Source organism: Patagioenas fasciata, chromosome 5 (genome assembly GCF_037038585.1).
Source record: "Patagioenas fasciata isolate bPatFas1 chromosome 5, bPatFas1.hap1, whole genome shotgun sequence".
NCBI lineage: Eukaryota > Metazoa > Chordata > Aves > Columbiformes > Columbidae > Patagioenas > Patagioenas fasciata.
Genome location: NC_092524.1, coordinates 67,854,595 through 67,874,954, shown reverse-complemented (window position 1 = coordinate 67,874,954; position 20,360 = coordinate 67,854,595). Strand labels below are relative to the sequence as shown.

The following is a 20,360-nucleotide window of genomic DNA, read 5'->3' as shown; positions in this document are numbered from 1 at the left end:
GGACCAGATGTACCAACCTGGCTGAGAATCACTCGGTGGTTGCATTTAGCATGCAGCACTCACTGCGAGTTATTGTCAGAGTTTCCTGCTTTTAATCCTTCATCTCTAAATAAATATAAAGAAATAAAGGAGCATTCTGTGAGGTAGATGTAGAAATAAAACCAGCGAGACCTAAAGAACACACAGAGGTCTGTTCTTTGCTAACAAACATGTTATGCGCCCTAAAAAAAATACAGGATCAATTATTTGTCATACCCAGTTTTAAAGAACTACCTGAAACCTGATCAGTGTGTGTACCATCAGCACACAGGCGTCACAGCACAGCCAAAGCTGTGGGGTTTGTTTAAAAAAGTCTTAATAAGACAGAAATTAACAGTGCGGCAATGCAGAAAACCAGACTTCAATATATCTTCTTCAGGCTTAAAACACCCTGACAACTTACTAATTCACAGCAACCTTGGGTGTTTGCTTTTATCATAATCTATAACAAAGTTAATCAGTCACCTCTAGCCAGGAAAACATTTGGCAAGGCTGTTCAATGTTTAGTGCTGATCAGCAAAACTAATTCTGATCTCTATAGCTTTTATGGCAGTAAAGTGTTTCAGTTTCACACTTCTACCCACAACATTTTAAGACTTTTCTTCCCGTAAGAGGACTTCCCAAAATATTACATCAAATAAGCATTGACTCCTTACAGGTCTCATAACACCATCATTAATATTTAAGAATTACAAAGTATGTGCATGCACTTACTAAGGATGAATCACAGAATCCCAGAATGTCAGGGGTTGGAAGGGACCTGGAAAGCTCATCCAGTGCAATCCCCCCATGGAGCAGGAACACCCAGCTGAGGTTCCACAGGAAGGTGTCCAGGCGGGTTTGAATGGCTGCACAGAAGGAGACTCCACAACCTCCCTGGGCAGCCTGGGCCAGGCTCTGCCACCCTCACCATGAAGAAGCTTCTTCTCATATTTCAGTGGAACCTCCTGTGTTCCAGTTTGAACCCACTGCCCCTTATCCTGTCATTGGTCATCACCGAGAAGAGCCTGGCTCCATCTTCCTGACACTCCCCCTTTCCATATTGATCCCCAGGAATGAGTCCCCCCTCAGTCTCCTCTTGTCCAGCTCCAGAGCCCCAGCTCCCTCAGCCTTTCCTCACACGGGAGATGCTCCACTCCCTTCAGCATCTTGGTGGCTGCGCTGGACTCTCTCCAGCAGTTCCCTGTCCTTCTGGAACTGAGGGGCCACAACTGGACACAATATTCCAGGTGTGGTCTCCCCAGGGCAGAGCAGAGGGGCAGGAGAACCTCTCTGACCTACTGACCACCCCCTTCTAACCCACCCCAGGTACCATTGGCCTTCCTGGCCATAAGGGCCCAGTGCTGGCTCATGCTCATGGTCAGCCACAGAAGTGATGTATTCCTCAAGCTTTTAATTTCAAGATGCTCAGAGATTCTGATCTCAATCAAACGGATTTTGCGCCACCATTGTCTCCAGATGGGAAAACAGTGATGAGGCAAAACGTGGTTTAATGCAAAGTAACTATGCAAGACAATGTTTATACACAGATGGAACCACTGAAACCCTAAAGCCACGCTGAAGGCTCCATAGCAGTCAAGTTTCTAGGAGGATCAACATTTTCACTTAGCTTATTTGCAGTGCTAATCCAGCCTGCCCACTCCTGATTACTTACAAGCTGAAGTTTCATCAAATCTGCATTTGTACATTCCAACAGATATTAAGTAATGTGCACAAGTGGCACAATGGTTTGTAGAACAGAAAACAAGCTTAAAACCACATACGGTTCTCCCTCATTTTCTTTCCTTTGGAAATCCATCTCTTTTTCTTCGCCAAAACCCACAAAGACAGTCAGCAAACTATTACTATTACTATTTTTGTTCACCAGCTTTCAAAAAATACCAAGCCACCCCATATGTTTCTCTCTATTTATCTATTTCCATTTTTAAAGGCAAGCATGCCCTATGGGGCAAACTAGATCAAGAAAACAGAGCATGTGTTTAAAGCAATGTTTCCCAAAGTACAGGCTATAATTCCAGGGTTTAGAAATAGCATTTGCAAGCCAAATGATAAGTCAGCTGTAGAAATAAAGCTTGTGAACCCAAGATTGAAATTGGAAGTGGGTTCCCCAGCAAAGCACATCTGAGAAGGGCTGGTTTAGAAACACAGAAATCAAGAGATCGATTACAGATGGCGGGCTCACGAGATTCCCTTTTGCCCTCGAGTTTTTGTACCTGACATCACTCTCCATAAGGGCACCTTGGTTATAAGAATGCTGTTTGTAACTAAATAGGGGAATAGTGCGATACTAAGAAATCTTGCATCCCACGCCCCTGCCAATGCATGACAATGATCAAGTACAAATAATCCCATTTTTACGTGGGTTTTGCAGATGCCCAAATTCTTACCTCTTCTCCCTTGCCCAGCTAAAGATACTGCACATGCATTTTAGAATGTAAGAGTACATTGCCTTTCCTCCCTGTCAATACTGTGGCATTATACCTGTAGGAATATCTGCAGACGTCTAGCACAACTGCTTTACTTTCCTCCTACAGCCCTATCAAAAGCAGAGGAAAGGGCTACCGTATTGGCTTCTATTACATAGAAATCTCTCGGGCAAGAGATGCCATCGCTCTATCACCTCAGAGTAGCACAAGATAAGAATTATGTACAGAAACACACCCCAGTCTCTTAATATCTTCATCCATAAACCTCAAAAATAAACCTTCTGGAACTGCTCATAATAATGGAACAACCCCAAAGTCTGCTAGAGAGGGACTCATGTCTGAGCAAACCCCAAACTAACTTCTCCTTTCAGAGTTTCAGTCAAGGACAAAAATCCTCAACTAGGCTATTTTACAACCACTTGGGAAGGGAGACTTTTCACATGCAGATAATTTAATGTTTATGTGGAGTAACACAGAGTAAGAGTCTTCGTTCTGAACTGTGTTCATACATGAGCGGCAAAAGTATGAGGCTGCTAAACTACATGGGATACCTGGTTGCAATTCCCAAAATTAAAGTTTCAGGTTCAAAATGCTTTCAAAAAGCTGAATTTCCAAAATAAGCAGATACTGAGCTAATTCTTCAGGGCCATGTTTTTTTAGTGAAAAAGGAGAGATGAACAGATCCAAAGCAAAAGTACACATCACCATGAGATATGTACTCTCCTCCAGCTCCAGAGCCCCAGCTCCCTCAGCCTTTCCTCACACGGGAGATGCTCCACTCCCTCCAGCATCTTGGTGGCTGCGCTGGACTCTCTGCAGTAGTTCCCTGTCCTTCTGGAACTGAGGGGCCACAACTGGACACAAGATTCCAGGTGTGGTCTCCCCAGGGCAGAGCAGAGGGGCAGGAGAACCTCTCTGACCTACTGACCACCCCCTTCTAACCCACCCCAGGTACCATTGGCCTTCCTGGCCACAAGGCCCAGTGCTGGCTCATGGTCACCCTGCTGTCCCCAGGACCCCCAGGTCCTGTTATCCTACACTGCTCACTGATCCCCTGATGTCCAACAAGGCAGGGGGGTGAGGGGCTCATTCATCTTACAGCTGCTCCTCAGCAGAGCTCAAACAGCACGGGGAAGCTTTGGAATACAATCAGTTCCAGACCACACTTCATTTCCAGTTACAGACTGCAGCCTCACCTGTTGCTCCATCTCTCAGTAAATCACGGTGTGTTCATTAGAGGCAGATGGAAAATGACCGGAATAGGGAGCTCCTAGTGCCAGCAGTTGAGGATGGGCTGTCCTCACCCAAAACGACCGCCTGGACAGCTGGGAGCAGGAACAACCTCAGACATCTGACTTCATCTGTTTGGGTCATCACCCCAAAACCAATGCCTTGTTCTGCCTCTGTCCAGTGTCTGTGCCTTACAGTCTCCAAGAGGCATCAGATCCTTACACAGTTTATCCCACAACACTTAGATAAAAGCAGTTCCAGAGGCCACGAGCAGTTATCACAATCAGTTTGAAACAAGCAACCGTTCCGAACTTCTCTAGACTTCAACTAGGCTGAAGTTCTGCCAATACAACTGCACACCTCAACAGTCATTACCTGGACTTTTTTTCCTTCCAAAGCAAAGAAAGATAAAACAAACAACAAATAATAGGAAGCTAAAAGGTACTGTTAAATACTGCTTACTATACCATTTAATTTTGACAACACTTGTCAAACTCTGTACATCAAATAAGACTCTTTTCTCCAAAAACAGGCAACAGCGTATGTACAACCTAGGAGCAGAAGAAGAAATGAAAGATTATCGCTAACCAGACCGCTCTTTAGACTTAGTAATGAATATAAATGAGAAGTTATTATCATTTCAGTACACAAAAGCCTGCTTACAGTCACTTACATAGGCTCTAATTAGTTCATGCACAAGAATGGTGGCGGCTGCACATTTGGTTTTAATGAATAATTGTTATTTTTACAAATGAATACACTTACTTTCCGGACACTAAAGAGCATCATAGATGCTTATCTACCAATAAGATGGTTTACTCAACTAAGGGTTTTGCTGCCCTGCCTTATGCACGACAAACTGATCTTTAATGCTTTTCTCTAACCACACAAAGCATCGCACTTTTACCACCTGACATATTCACAACGATTTTCATCAGTTCATAAAACTGTGACAGCTGTTTTTTCTCAACTGCCACCTCTGCCCAAAACTTACAAACCAGCCCATATTCTTCCTGCCTTCGGTCTGAATAGAGTCTGCAACTGGAATTCAGCCAACCCCAAATCCAGTTCCTTCCTGCCTGCACCAGCTACGAAATGCCCAGAGGAGAAAGAGCAAATCACTTTTGCCACAGAAAGATCCGCTTACCCTTTAACAAAGCATTATTTTACAATTGTTCTCTCTATGCTGAAGGATTTCCAGTAGGTAAAGCCTTAATATAAACCAGTCTCCTCCAAGAGGTTTAAAGTACAAAGTAGCAATATACGATCAGAGGCCAATTCCTGAATTGAATTTAAAGTCACATTGAATGTAATGAACTAGGAGGGTACGTTGAGCTTGACTTAGACCCTGCTAATCACTTAAACCCCAGCTTAAGTGCTCACAGAGGGAACTGCACTTGATATTTTCTAGTCTTCCTGCATCCTTACATGGAAAGGTATTTGCTATATTACACCAGCCTCTGCATGCTGGAAACTCAAAACTTGCAATAAAACTAGATATATAGCACTCGAGTGTTGCAGCTGGGAGTGCGATTGTGCAACCCAAGAGATAAGGCAGGGCTGAGCCAGCAATGTAACCAAGTATTTTGTGCTTGAACATGGAAAGTAAGGCACAAAACAGGAGTCAAAAGTTAAGGCTTTTTTTGCTCTGACAGCAAGAATATTGTGAAAGTACTGCAAAAAATGGCATATTTATCTCTCAAAGGTAAAAGGAGGTACGTATTCTGCGGTTTTAGGAAAGCTCTGTCAAAGTCTTTAAATGGGTGCAGAGGCTCTCTAGCAAAAAGAATTATTTAAGAAATGCTTTTGGAATCGTGGAAAAAACTTTCAGTGCACATCCCTAAAAACAAATGAGAGGTTTGCGGTCTCTATCCCGGCACCTTCAGCAAGACATCCTACCTAAGGAAAAAAGTCTCACCACAGTTAAGAAGCCAAGAGCATTGCAGCTTCCACAGCCACTGCCCACCCAGCTCCTGCGGCCTCCAGGGACGCCGGTGCTGTCCCAAGAGCAGCTGGCTGGCCAGGGCTGTTTAAAGGCATCTCCTGTGCTTCAGGCTTTTCATTAGCTCAGTGAAGACCAGCTAAAAACAAAAGGCATGTAAAACACACAAGACTGATCTGTTTGGCTATTGCCAAAGTGCCTTCTCCAGGTTTAGCTCTGATGGAAGAAGTTCCTCAGTTATTCATATCAACCAAAGCTTGTCTCCTCGCAGATCTGCTCCAGCACCAATTTGTTCCATTTGCCTAAATTGGTGGTAGTTTCTTAGCAAAAACCACCGAGGTACTGACAGCTCATTTAATTAAATATTCGGGCAGAATCATATTAGGGAAGATTTCACAGAGAAATCCTCCATCTCTCCTGCTGTTCTGCCAGAGGGGCTACAGACCTGCAGCGAGGTGTAGCCTTGAGACCCCACCTGGAATCTTGTGTCCAGTTGTGGCCCCTCAGTTCCAGAAGGACAGGGAACTGCTGGAGAGAGTCCAGCGCAGCCACCAAGATGCTGAAGGGAGTGGAGCATCTCCCGTGTGAGGAAAGGCTGAGGGAGCTGGGGCTCTGGAGCTGGAGAAGAGGAGACTGAGGGGGGACTCATTCATGGGGATCAATATGGAAAGGGGGAGTGTCAGGAGGATGGAGCCAGGCTCTTCTCAGTGACAACCAATGATAGGACAAGTGGCAACGGGTACAAACTGGAACACAGGAGGTTCCGCTTAAATTTGAGAAGAAACTTCTTCCTGGTGAGGGTGTCAGAGCCTGGCCCAGGCTGCCCAGGGAGGTTGTGGAGTCTCCTTCTGTGCAGCCATTCAAACCCGCCTGGACACCTTCCTGTGGAACCTCAGCTGGGTGTTCCTGCTCCATGGGGGGATTGCACTGGATGAGCTTTCCAGGTCCCTTCCAACCCCTGACATTCTGGGGTTCTGTGAACCTCTCCCACCACACACATGGTTCTGGAACAGGACTTCTGCCCACAGGTTCTGATTAAAGGCCACACACTAAACTCCTGAACTCAAAACTCACTCCTTGATACACTGGGAAAACATTCCAGCAAATGTTAAGATTCAAAGTGGGCCTTAGACATCTGCTAGCAGAAAGGTGAGGACAGCTACAAGGTCACGAATCCTATCTAGTTTGAAATCTTTCTCTCCAATGCCAAAATGATTTTTGAATTCAACGATTAAGTTGAATTCAATGAGAGCAAACAGCTCTCAGAGGGCAAGCATGGCCTAGGAGGAAGGCAAGCTGAAAGTACAGCAACATTCTGCTTTATTACTCAACGTTCCACAAAAAAAACACAGTTATCTTTGAGATGCTGAACACAGGACATGCAGGGAAGCAGAATCGTACAGCTCTTAGTACCTTTCAACAGCTTGGTCTCTCCCACAAAAGGATGACATATGGACGTTCCTCCTGTTTCAAAGGCCATGACTCCACCATTACTAAATCAGACATCCACAATCAAAATAAAGTCATGCTGTTGCACGTGAAGAAATACAGCTGTGCTTATATCGGAGTTTCAGCCCATTAACCACTGTGTCCAGACTAAACAGTTCGTTCACTCTCCCTAAAGGCACGTGCTACAGAGTTTGCACATTTGGTCTCCGGTTTATTTGTAATACACAAGAGGAGATTTAAGCTTTTATATGCTCCAATTTGTTTAGTTTGCTTTCATACAGTGACCAATCGTCTTCACAGTCGGAACCACTTTGTCTTTATCCATGACATTCACGTGCCTTAAGAAGATGCACCTCCTAAGTTTGAAGCCTACCTGTTTAGGCGTTATTAAAGCCTAAAGTTTGGAGAATAACATTATTTCATGACAGTTTATGAACTTACCGGATTCTAAAATTCAGACAGCATCCATATTTGAGGGCAAAGAGTAATATGAAAGCCTACTAAACGCATCTCTATAGTAGAAAATAAAGGTTGCCTTCCAAAAGTGTTTATAAAGACCACGCCAAGATTTCTCCCTAGTCCTCAATTCCTTGAATGTAAAGAGGAAACAGGAGAATTTTGCAACAACGGGGATCACTTAACATTACAATACTCAAGAAGGGGATCATGTTTCTTGGCCTTCTTTTTAACATACTATGTGTCAAGTGCTTCTTTTTGCCTGTCCCCATTCCTTTGGGGAGGCAGCACAGCAAACTGAGAGTTTAAGTTAAGTTCGCACTTGTCTTGCTGTGCAACTGGGTGCTTCTGGTTCTGTTTGATAAAATTAGTCGCTACAGAGTAATGTAGCTATATCATAGTTAACGTAAGCAATAAATATGACAGATGAACATTAGGTCTTTATTGCCAAATACTTCATAAGGGCCCATGTGGTCTTCATACCGCTCCCTAGCACAGGAAGCCGCCTGCTACATTAAATTCGGAACAGTCCCACATCTAGTTCATCCTCCTTGACTCATTGCTAGTTTTATCTAGAGTGAGGCCATAATACGCAGTGTGCCTAAGTCCAACATTAAAGATGGGAAAAAACAAACAAACGAAACCACTTAAAGCAAATCACTTCCAGAAGCACCAACCAGGGCTGGTTTGCTTTCCCTCCCTATGGCAGAAAGAAATTGCTATTGATAGAAGCACAGCAAACAGGTCCTTCAGCAGTCAGCACCTTCATAAGCAAATTCAGCTCAGCTCAGCTCAAAACCACTTTGCTTTTAATACAACAAACTCTTCAGCGCTGTAGATGTTGTCTGTATCCATTTTCACAACTGCTGTTTATAATCGCTTTTGTCTACACATTTCTGTTGTGAAACAGAGAAAAGCTTTTAGCTGAATCATACTTTCTTCAGCAGGAGCTGCTTCTATGAAGCTGCATGGACCATTCCGACCGACCTCACAGGACTTCATCGTCTAGCCTTGGAAGAACTGAAAAGTTCAGCTTTTACGGCTCAGAAGCTCCCTGTATTTAGGAACACAAGTTCTACTAATCAGAACGAGTAAAAGCGACATCTAGACAACGCAAGCCCAGCGTCACCGGTTTCACGTATCACGCGTAACCCAAGCGTATTGAAATGCCGCGTCCCTCAGTAACAAGACTGAATGTTTATATCGCAACTGTTGAAGCTTTGCCGTGCAAAGATCATTCTCTTGTACCTTCACCTCTATAACTCTAGTGCTGTTTGTGGGAAGGGCAGCAGAAAGCTGTTTATTTTGAAGAGTCAGTCAAACCCAAAGCCAGCCCTGCTAAGCTATTCCCCACACACACCCACAGCACATTCATCTGCTGCTGTGGAAGCCCCTTCTGCTCTTGCCTGTACTATTCCCTTAATATGAGGACCGAGACCTATTCTAAACCACTGAGTAATAGGATTAAAACAGTCTAATCCCAGATGTTACTTACAGTTTGCCTGAGAAGTTACAAATCAGTCCCCCAAAGTATGTGAGTGATGCTATAACCTCAAGACCCAGTGCTAACCAGCAGATGCCTAAAAAATAAGAGGCAAAGGTAAGGAAGGCATAACGTTCTGAAGTGCATCCTGCCAAGAGGGAAACAAGTCATCTAAAAGAAAAGCTGGACCCCTCCAACATAGTATTAGCATGTGCAGGTGATAAAAGCGAAACATGCAAGGACACATTTAGTGACCTATTTATGAAACAAACTGAGCAGCTTTGCCTTATAAGTCTCTGGAAGCAGGCATGCTCTGTATGCCAGCATCCCCATTCCTGTCCCTCAAGGTTTAAGCTTGTGACAAGTCACATGCAAGCTTTCCAGTGGTGATCTTGGGACAGAGTACAAATAAACATATTTCTTGTTAAAAGGAAAAGCATCCTCGGTACAAATGAGATGTAGAGTATCAGTACAAGCAGAGAGTACACCTGGAAACCAACTAGAGTTTCTGCTTCAAGCTGGGAGCTCAGACAGAATCCTCCTCTATTTTGCTTGCTTTGCCAACTAGAGGAAAACAAGCCACAAGTAAAACGGTGCAGAACAACCAAACAACTCTAGTGACACCATGAGAAGCCCTTCTACTAAACACAAAGACTGTACAACACACTAGAGGAGTCTCCTTGTGAAGGTTTCATGCTCATATCCATCACGGATACCCAAGACAAATTCAGAACCAAACCATGCGCAGACAACAGCAAGAAGCCAAACAACACAAGGCAACTGCAGGTTCAGGCTACCTAAACAGCTGTTGCCTACAGGCATGTCTGTAGTGGTTTGCAAACAGTTGTAAAACTTCTCTGCTGGTCCTCTGAACTAATAAACTACCTTCAGCAAGGTGTGTTGGTTCGGGCACAGTGCCACCTCCTCATTAGCTTAAAGGAAAAGAAGGTTGCATCTTAAAGTATCACATCGATACGTGCTATTGAGGAATAACAGCAGAGCAAGTTAGAGAGCAGTATTAACTCCATAAAAAATGAGTAAAAACCAGACATAATTTAGTTTGAACTGGATAATAAAAAGTTCCTGACCTGTTAGGAAAAGCTCTGTTCTCAAGCAACCTTGTAATCACAGTTCAAAAACAGCCTGCTGTTATGATAGAGCATCAAATGGCTTAAGCAAGACGCTGCTTTCAGCAGCAACAACAACCACAATCTTAATAGCCTAGAAAGCAATTTCTAGTTTTATATGCATAGTTTTAAGGAGAGTCAAGTGGACTCTCACAGCATCTACTCATTTATAAATTTCAACTGAAAATGGAAAACTATGCATCCCTAATTATGCCAAGATTGGAAAGGAGCAGCTATTTGGTTCTACAAGGGAAGTGCATCAGTCAAAGGCAACGGCGTCTTACATTTCTCAGACTTGTTTACTCAGAGTATACAGTTCGTTTCCCATATTTTAAGACAAAAAATTCATCTTCCACTTGGACATGTGCAACTCACTGCCTGCACATGCCAAAGGGATTACAGCTTAACTTCCAGAATGCACTCAGTTTCCTTTCTACAACAAGCATTAAACACGCAGATCTTTGACGCTCCGATTTGCTTCGACAAATACGGATTTTTGCTTCTAGAGTTTGAAGTTTCTGCTTTCTGATTTTACATGGGTATCGAGATGTGTGAATAAAGCCCACAGCTGGATACAAATCTGTACTCTGAGACAGTCAAAAGTACTCCAAGGAATAGCATAGGCGCAGAAAACCAACTCGGATATGTTTTCTTTCTTGGCTTAAATGAAGCAAAACCATTTCTCTGTGCTGCCATTCACTGAAAAAAATCTTTCCTCAAATATAACCCTTTCTACTATTTTTTTCCTTACACTGCAGTTAATGTTCTATTCAGCCACAATACTTTTGGTGTTTGATTAATATACTTGCAAGCTCTGAACTGGCACTGATCACATATTCTCAACACTCAGCGTATGAGATCCATCATAAACTAAGCACAAGACATAAAGGTCTCCAAGAAGCCACTGTCAATATCAAATCAAAAAATAAATCAGTTTCTCCTTCGAGCTATGGCTGTTGAAGCAAATGATTCTCAGAGAGAATCATGACCTTGAATGTATTTAATGGGTGGTACCACTATTTGCTATAGACACTCCTTTAAATAAAGCCTGAAGTCCATTTTTAAATAAGGCTCAAAAGCAGAGCTCAAGTCATCTGAGCAGTTTCACCAATATATCTACACCACATAGCGCAGAAAAACCGCAGAATCATTAAACAAAGCTTCAACTTGATATCAAACAATTTAAGTGCAACATAAGTTGACAGTTTAATGCATTAATCAGGATGACCCTCCTGCTGCATTTGGTCCATAAAGAGTTATCAAGGATAAGCAGAGAGACCATATCGCATCTGCATTTGCCAACACTACTGAAACTGCATCGGCTTCTTCCTGAACTGCACAGCAAGACATTAACAAATGAGTTCCATGAAGAGCCAGGCAGGTAAGTTAAACACTGGAAATGTGCTTAAAACGGGGAAACACTTCAGGAACTTTATTTAGCCCATCAAGGAGGCAGGAATTAAGAAGCAATGTTGATTCATCACAAAAATAAGAAACAGAATCACAGAATGGACTGGGTTGGAAAAGACCTCAGAGATCATCCAGTCCAACCCTTGGTCCAACTCCAGTCCATTGACCAGATCACGGCACTGAGTGCCATGGCCAATCTCAGTTTAAAAACCTCCAGGGCCGGTGAGTCCAGCACCTCCCTGGGCAGCCATTCCAATGCTGACCACTCTCTCTGCACAGAATTGCTTTCTCATCTCCAGCCTCAATTTCCCCTGGCAGAGTTGCCCCCTTGTCCTATTGCTGAGTGCCTGGGAGAAGAGCCCAATCTCCCCTGGCTAGAACTGCCCTTCAGGTCGTTCTAGAGAGTGCTGAGCTCACCTCTAAGCCTCCTCTGCTCCAGACTGAACAAGCCCAGCTCCCTCAGCCTCTCCCCATAGGGCTTGTGCTCAAGTCCCTTCCCCACTCTTGTTGCTCTTCTCTGGACCCGCTCCAGCACTTCAATCTCTTTCCTGACCTGAGGGGCCCAGAACTGAACACAATACTCCAGGTGTGGCCTCCCCAATGCAGAGCACAGGGGAAGGATCACTGCCCTTCTCCTGCTGACCACGCTGTTTTTGATACAGGACAGGATACCATTGGCCTTCTTGGCCACCTGGGCACACTGTTTTAGACACAGGTGTCTAAAAATGCAGGTCACTTCAGAGGAACAGAAAAAGACATGTCTGAAATCTAAATTTGCTCCAAGTATAAAGTGGCCTATCAATCAGAACAACTTCTCAGAGGTTACTGGAGAATTTCCCACTATAAACACATGCAGTGGGTTGACTCTGCCCACCAAAGCTGCTCAATCACTCCCCTCCTCAGCTCAACACGGTGGAGAAAATATAACAAAAGGCTCATGGGTCGAGATCACCCAGCAATTACCATCACAGGCAAAGCAGGCTTGACTTGGGAAAATTATCTTAATTTATCACCAGAGCAGCATCATGAGAAAAAAAACAAATCTTAGTAAGAAATACTACACTTACATGCAACACACCTATTAGAAACCCCCTCCCAAACTCCTTAGAATTGTTTGTAATGCACCACTTTGAAAGTATGTAATGTCAGGTATAAAATCTTTTCATCGCTAGAGATCTCAGCCATTGACTAAAACTCATGTTGCTTTGGTATTCGCCCTTCCACTGACAAAATTCTCATCAAGTTTCTGAGAAGTTAAAGCTGCACCGTGCAGTCCCAAAGGAAGAGACTGAATAGCCCACAGCTTTCAGTGAAAAACAGAACGAATTCTTCAAAATGTGATTCAAGTTGGGGGGAAAAGGGGGTAGTAGGAGGATGAGGATGGAACATATGGCTCAAGACACTAACCAGGTACAAGTCCAACGGAGGTTACTGGCAAAACCCATTAACACCATGACATTCTATGCAGTATCACCTTAAACTCCTTCCAGCCTCGTGTCGAATAAAAATATAATGGGGCATTACTTTGATGGGACTTCAAATACAGGAGGGTTTTTTTGTTTGTTTTTCCTTTTTCCAGAAAAAAAATATTAGAATATGAACGTTTCTGCTTCACCAAGAAATCCACAGCGTTCTGTGAACAGATGATGCTCCGAGCAGATGCGCACGAGCAGATTCACAACCAAGCAGATGATCTCTTCTTTACCAGCCATCTTGACCTGTCTGGCTTGATCTACATAAACTGTTTTGATTCACTACAACACTGATTATGTAAACCTCGACAAAAATCTTAACCAGACATGCGCTTCCACATCGCTGACAGAAAATATGTAACAGACTACAGGGGGGACGTTATTAGAAATGTATTTGCTGCAATGACTGACTTAGGATGCCTCAGGCTTTACCCTTTGATCACATTAACGCGCAGACAAGCCATCACAACTATTGCGAGACAATACAGGAACACGTTCTGGTGGGAGAACTTCCTACTGCCAAAAGAACGCCTTCCCCTTGATTTAAAGGCCAAGTATACAATGACCCTACTTTAATCCTGCTAAAACAGAATAAGAGCAAAAAAGAACGGGCAAGTTTTGTCATCTCAAAAGCAGGACTCTCAGCACTTTGCCAGGTGCGCCAATTCCTTTGTTCATCATCCTTTTCACCACCTAATTCAAAAGTCTCACAGCTCAAGACAGGAGTTATTCATCAACATCACAATCAAGGCTTTTTTTTTCCCCCCTAAAACCACACATGTCTGAAAAGAGCTTTACAACAATATCTGGCTGCGATGGCACTCTATCCATTTGAATCAAGCAGTTGTAACCAGAGCTGCGACGCTTCTGCTGGTCCACAGGTCTCAGTGTCGCTATGGGAGGAGAGCAGATTTACATTGTCTTGTTTAAGTGGAACTCCAGATTACAAGACGCTAATACAAAACAGGTATTAAGAATATTTGTTTTTAGAATACTGAACAGATGCTTAAGCTGTTCCAAGAGCTCCTAGTCACAAATGTTGAGTCACCGAAGAAAAAGAGAGATATGTTTGTATTATTTATGGCACTACATGAAGACATCTCTGATTGGAAATGCAGTAATCAACTCCTAAAGCGTCAAATGCATCGTAAACCCCCAATCTAATGTCCAAAAATGGAAAATGTAGTTACTGAAGTCATGGTATTTCCTGGGCTGCTTCTGTCACGTCTACCTATTTCTACATCCCATCCACCACAGGGTGTCAATACGCTGTGTCAGCCACTGCCCTATTGTCTGAGTGCAGCCTATAGACACGTCCAATTCAGCTGCCAGTTTGCAGAATTCTCGCTCCTAATTGTACTACGAGGACAAGAGGATTTGTTTGCTTTTTTAGTACGTGTAACACTCAGAAGATAGAACCTCAGTAGTTTTAGAGAGCAGCTGATACTCAAATAAAACTAAACTCAGCCTTACAAAGTTTATTTACATTTTATTGGCATGTTTCAATACACAGCAGCGAAGACCAAGGCCTTTGGCAGGACCACTAAGCTGCGATCAATGCATTTCCATATTAAAGGAAAAGCACACCAGACTTTGCTAGGTTAAGATCAGAGCCAAAACATCTCATACTTCTGTACTTTCAACTGCTGCTAAAAATAGTAAAACAACAGAAAGGAAAATGCTTCCAGCTGTGCACAAAAAGCCTCTGCAGCGAAACATCAATTTATGCACTCTAATTTTATTAAAGATTCAACATTATACTGTGACTTTATTGTCATGGACAGTGCTGCACAGCTGAGGTTACCCTCCATTTCCACAACTGAAAAAGCACGAATGTTCCTTTATTCAATTTAGTTTGATATGGATATTTCTCCCGAATCAAGTTACTCGACTCAAACCCATGTCTTTCAAGTGCCACGCTCATGGTAATAGCTGCATTTTATTCCATGGTAACTGTATCTTGACCTAGTCTCGTGATATGAAACATTTAGCATCCGCTAAGGAAAAAGGTTCACCATTGGACACAGGAGTACCCAGTTTGACTGTTGTTTTTACCTGCTCCCAGCCATTCAAAGAGTTGAACACGGCTCTTTATGAAACGACTCGACCAAAACAAAACAAATAAAAACCCTAACAAAGGAGAATAAGGTTTTCTACGACCTTGCAGCAAATATGTAACAGATTCTGGGGGAGGCTGAAGAACACAGCAAGGCTGTAACTGTTCTGCTTCACGGTTGGCTTGAAACCTCGCTATTCTACTTATTACTAAAAATTATTCAATTAACCATACGTTTCTCCATATTAAACTATCAAAATTAAGCATCTCTTAGAAGGTTCACAAGGGCTCTCAGCAAGCGCGGCTTAGACGCATCTCCCTCATCTGCTTCTACTGCGTTCAGCAGAAAGGCTTCCAGCTTTAACAGCAGGGCAAGAACATAATACCAAGAGGATTACTTGAAGATCCGCACCAAGCTGAGAAAATAAACATTCGCGCTACGAATCTGAATATACGCGCTTCACCCTCCCAACCCCCCCCTTCCCCGGCTTTCCTCCCAATTCCAAAGTCATCTCCCCTGCAGCCCGTCTCTGGGAGCGGGGGAGAAGCCGAGAGGGGGAACCCAGCAACCGGGTGCGGGGATGAGCGCGGCCGCTCCGCACCAAGGGGAGGGACGGGGCCGGGGGAAGGACGGGACCGGGGTCTCAACCCCGCGCAAAGTTTCTCTCCAACCCGCCGCCGCAGGCCCCGGTGCCCCGACATCCCTCCCTCCCCGCTCCGAACCACCGGAGCCGCAGCTCCGCCGGCGGGGACGGGACACGCGGCCGCCCCCCCACCCCATCTCCCGGCGGGGAAAGGCGGGAAGCGCCGCGTCCCCCCCAACCCACCTTCCCCTCACCGCGGGTCTCGCTTCTCGCTTCCCCGCCGCCCCACGGCCGGTCCCCGCCACCCGCCCCGGCGCCCGTCCGCAGCGCTCACCCCAGCACCACCAGCTCCCCGTACTTGACGGGCTCCTTGTTAGGCGCGCAGTGCTCCTCCTGGCTGGGGGAAAACATGGGGGCCGCCGCGAAGTACACCCGGGGCCGCCGCTACAGTCCCATCCGCCGCCGGGGAGCCGGTCCCGAGCGGGCTCCACGCTGCGCCCCGCACCGAACCCCGCACTGAGCCGCCGGCCGCCCGACAACGGCCACTACACCCGGGGGGGGGGACGAGGGGCGGAGCGCCGAGGGGGACGTACCAAGTCGCCGCGGCAGGGGGTGGGAGGAGCAAATTGGCCCCGCCCCTCACCCCCGTCTCCCCGCTCCCATTCACCGCCTGCGGAGGGGGCGCGCCGCGGCGCCCCGCCCCTTTCTTCGCACCCTGCCCCCCCCTCTCAGCACCCGCGAGTGGTACGGCCTCGCTGTGTTATGTAAACATAGAGTAAAGGGGACGGGGCCGCTCTTAAAGGGGACGCACTCCAGCGGGAGGAGTGGGGTGGGGGGGACTGGCTCACAGTGTGGGGTTCTAGATCACCTCCTGCCCCTGGCGGGTGTCTGGATGCCGGGCGGGGGTCTTTAGACCCACACCTGCCTGGAGGCCTGGTTCTAGATCACCTGGGGCTGGGCTACCTTCTGTCTGGACTGCAGGTGCTGGATCAGCTCAGGGTTCTAGATCACCTCAGGGTTCTGGATCATCTCCAAGGATTTGGTCACCTCCTGTTTGGGTGGGTGGTTCTGGGCTACCTGTGGATGGGGTGGGGCTCTAGATCACCTCCATGTGGTTCTAGATCAGTGCAGTGCTCTGCATTCCCTCCAGAGAGCTCCTGTGTCACCTTCTGCCTCAGAAGAGGGGGGGTGGTCCAGGCCACCACCTGCCTCCTACACCTTCCCTGCGGTTTCCAGTGTGGTGGTCTTGAGTAGCCACCATCACTTTAAATTAGAAAAAAAGTAGATTCAGACTAGATATAAGGAAGAAATTTTTTATGATGAAGGTGTTGAGAGCCTGGCCCAGGTTGGCCAGAGAGGTGGTGGATGAACCATCCCTGGAGACATCCCAGGCCAGGCTGGACGGGGCTCTGAGCAACCTGAGCTGGTGAAGATGTCCCTGCTCATGGCAGGGGTGGCACTGGGGGAGCTGGGAAGGTCCCTTCAGCCCAAACTATTCTACGGTTCTGCACTTGTGGCCGACGAATGACTTCTCTCCAATCTCTCATCCCTAGATGAGGAAGGAGCTGTGGAGCCCATCTTCTGGACTCTTCTCTCCATTGTCTTCCTCTGAGGCTGCAAAAATGTCCCGTCTTCCCCCCACCCCGCCACATTTGGTCTTCAGGAAGAGCTTTACAAAGCCAACGCTTTTCAATGCTCTGACTCATCTCTCCAGGCACAACTGCTGCCTCGAGCATTACAGGTCTGCTCCAAAGCTGAGCTGGGGCTGCTTTATTCCTTCTAAAAACTTACTCTCCAATAAAAAAGAAGGAAAAAGTCATGAATGAAAGCAGGTGACCACACTATTCCCAAGCCCGTGTCACCTCCCTGAAAACCCACAGCCGGCGATGCTCGAGCGCAAACGCATTTTCACACCATTGCTGACAGATTTACGCGAAATAAGTCATTAAATCAAAATATCAGTGGGCAGACCAAGATCTTGTGCTATGCAAAACTGGGCTAAAAAGGCATCAGGGTGCATAAAAAGTCCTGAACTTTTGACAGTGACTCCCAAAGACTTTCCCACCCAGCCCATCGCTGCCTCAGCATCTCCCCCAGCACTCGGAGATTCATTTCCATTCTTCTCGATACCCAACGCAAGCACAAAACCAACAAGATTAGCTCGACATCGATCCGCGTTGGGGATGGAAATTCTCATTAGCTGCTATTTGAGGTCTCCAACCTGGGAGCCCGTTAACGAAGAGAAAGGAAATTGCAGCGGCCACGCTGCTCCTGGTCTTCACCAAAAAGCCTCCCCTGGGCCGGTACAACCAGACTCAGGATTGAGTCCTGTTCCTTATACCGAAAGCTTTCGCTCTGTCTGAAATTGTATTTAGCTATTAATTTTCCCAATAATGTTATTTTTCTGTCGTTTCTGGTAAAGAGGTGAAATGGAAAAACCCAGTCAATCTCATAGGGCTGCAAAATGGAGATCTTCCCAGAGGCGGTGTGAAGAAGACAAGATTTTATTAAAGACAGAGAGCTGAATTATTACAGATTTATCTTCTTTATTGCCTTAACAAAATAGAAAAGAAAGCCGGGCTGTAAGTCACTGTCAAAGAAAACAAATAGGCCCCCGAAAACAGCGTGAAAAACAAACCTCCTGGCTTCATCCTCTTCAACTTCTCCCATTTCTCCCCCCGAAATCAAGACCTTTGCGGCAGCTTGGCTTTCACACGGCAGAAACAAATCGTAATACTCTTCCAAAAATGCTCCCAAAAAGCTCAGCTCAGCCAGGCTTCCCATAAGAAGCTGGATTTACAGCATCTTCTGCTGCTCCCCCAGCCCCCCACGGGGGACAAGGAAAGACCTTGAAGATCTGATTTTTCCCCATTTACCCAATTTCTCATTTTCTAACACTACGTTTTTTGGAGAACATGGAAAAGTTGTGTAGAGTCTTGTGCACGAGGCTCAGAACCACAAGGTTCCGCACCCTTTTGCCGGGCCGGCGCATTTTGTTGTTCAGCATGCGAACCAGCTCGTTTGCTGTATTTAAATACAGAAGTGCAGGAATTGTTAACTGCAGAAAATGCACTGGTTTGCATGGCTGAAAAAAAATTATTAACTGCAGAAAATGCACCAGTTTGCATTGGTGAAAAATAAAAGTGCAGGCCAGGAAAAAAGAGCTCAATGGGATTGACAGGGGGATATTTGCACCTGATGCATTAGTAGCACATGGATGAGCTGCAATGGGTTGAGGAGGAACCCCCACTACATACCTTTGGGGGAGATGGTCAGATAACACTTGCCACTTGGGTTCGTGCATTATTGTTTTTCCTTGGAGATGTATTTCATCTGTACATGTGCGGTCTCTTCGTCCTGCATCTCCCCGCGGGGTATTTCAGGCTGACAAGTGAAGAAGGAGGCTCAACCCCAGCCCCACGGGGTGTTTTAAGGGCTGCTGGGTCTTTTCTTCCCAAATCAGAGGTTTTCTTGTTGCAGTTCCCAAGGACCTGTTGCTCCTAGCACTGGAAACCTGCTTTTCATTTTTAAATCCCTAATTTTTGACTAATGAAGCAGAGCATGGAGCAGCTTTGCCGTGCATCACGTGGCTCCCCATCCCGCAGAGATCGCAGCCCCGAATCCCAGCACCGCTATTTCCTCCAGCTCCGAAAATTCCTTTTGCAACTGGTGCAAGCAACACTTTGCTGGCATTTTTCCCTAAATCCATTGAAATAATTGAGAAAAGTACCCACAGCTGCATTCTGCTATTTTTCAGCTCAAAATGCCTTGCGGTCTCGTGTCGGGGGTGGCTCAGCATGGCTTTTCAGGGGGATGAAGAGAGGTTTGCTTGTTTTCCCCTTGGAAGTGGGAATTGCAGATAACATGTCAGAGTTCCTTCCCAACATCGGAGTTTACTCCCAGGTTTAGCACAAGCAGCTGCTTGGCTGGAAAGGAAAGGAAAGATATCCAGCCAAGCCAGAAGAGCATTAAAATCAATGTTAAAAAAAAAAAAACAAATCCCAAACACAAAGAAATAGTACGTGCCCATTTATTTTTAAAATGTAATGAAAAGTTATTTTAAATGCAGGAAGATTAATAAGCCTCTAATTCAGCAAAGTACTTACAGATGTGCTCCACTCTAAGTAAGTACTTTGGCACTTTTATGAATCAAGGTCTAGCGACCGGGCTTCAAATATAAAGAAACTATTGAAAGATGCAAATAACCTTAACGTCATACCTGTGGCTTATGCTGCGCATGAAGATCGCAGTACGTGGGATCAACACATAAATAGAATCGCAGAATCACAGAATGTCAGGGATTGGAAGGGACCTGGAAAGCTCATCCAGTGCAATCCCCCCATGGAGCAGGAACACCCAGCTGAGGTTCCACAGGAAGGTGTCCAGGCGGGTTTGAATGGCTGCACAGAAGGAGACTCCACAACCTCCCTGGGCAGCCTGGGCCAGGCTCTGACACCCTCACCAGGAACAAGTTTCTTCCCAAATTTAAGTGGAACCTCTCGTGATCCAGTTTGAACCCATTACCCCTTGTCCTGTCATTGGTTGTCACCGAGAAGAGCCTGGCTCCATCCTCCTGACACTCCCCCTTTCCATATTGATCCCCAGGAATGAGTGCCCCCTCAGTCTCCTCTTCTCCAGCTCCAGAGCCCCAGCTCCCTCAGCCTTTCCTCACACGGGAGATGCTCC

General features: G+C 45.7%; 1 protein-coding gene across 1 annotated transcript in view; it reads right to left on the bottom strand.

Annotated features, from left to right (window-relative positions):
- PELI2 (pellino E3 ubiquitin protein ligase family member 2) overlaps positions 1-16,223 on the bottom strand; it is an 85,232-nt gene extending 69,009 nt beyond the window's left edge. Inside the window, exon 1 of the mRNA XM_065839743.2 lies at positions 16,009-16,223. Within this exon, the coding sequence (XP_065695815.1) occupies positions 16,009-16,085 (77 nt within the window). The 5' untranslated portion in view covers positions 16,086-16,223. The remainder of the gene's footprint in view (positions 1-16,008) is intronic.
- Positions 16,224-20,360: the final 4,137 nt, after the last annotated feature.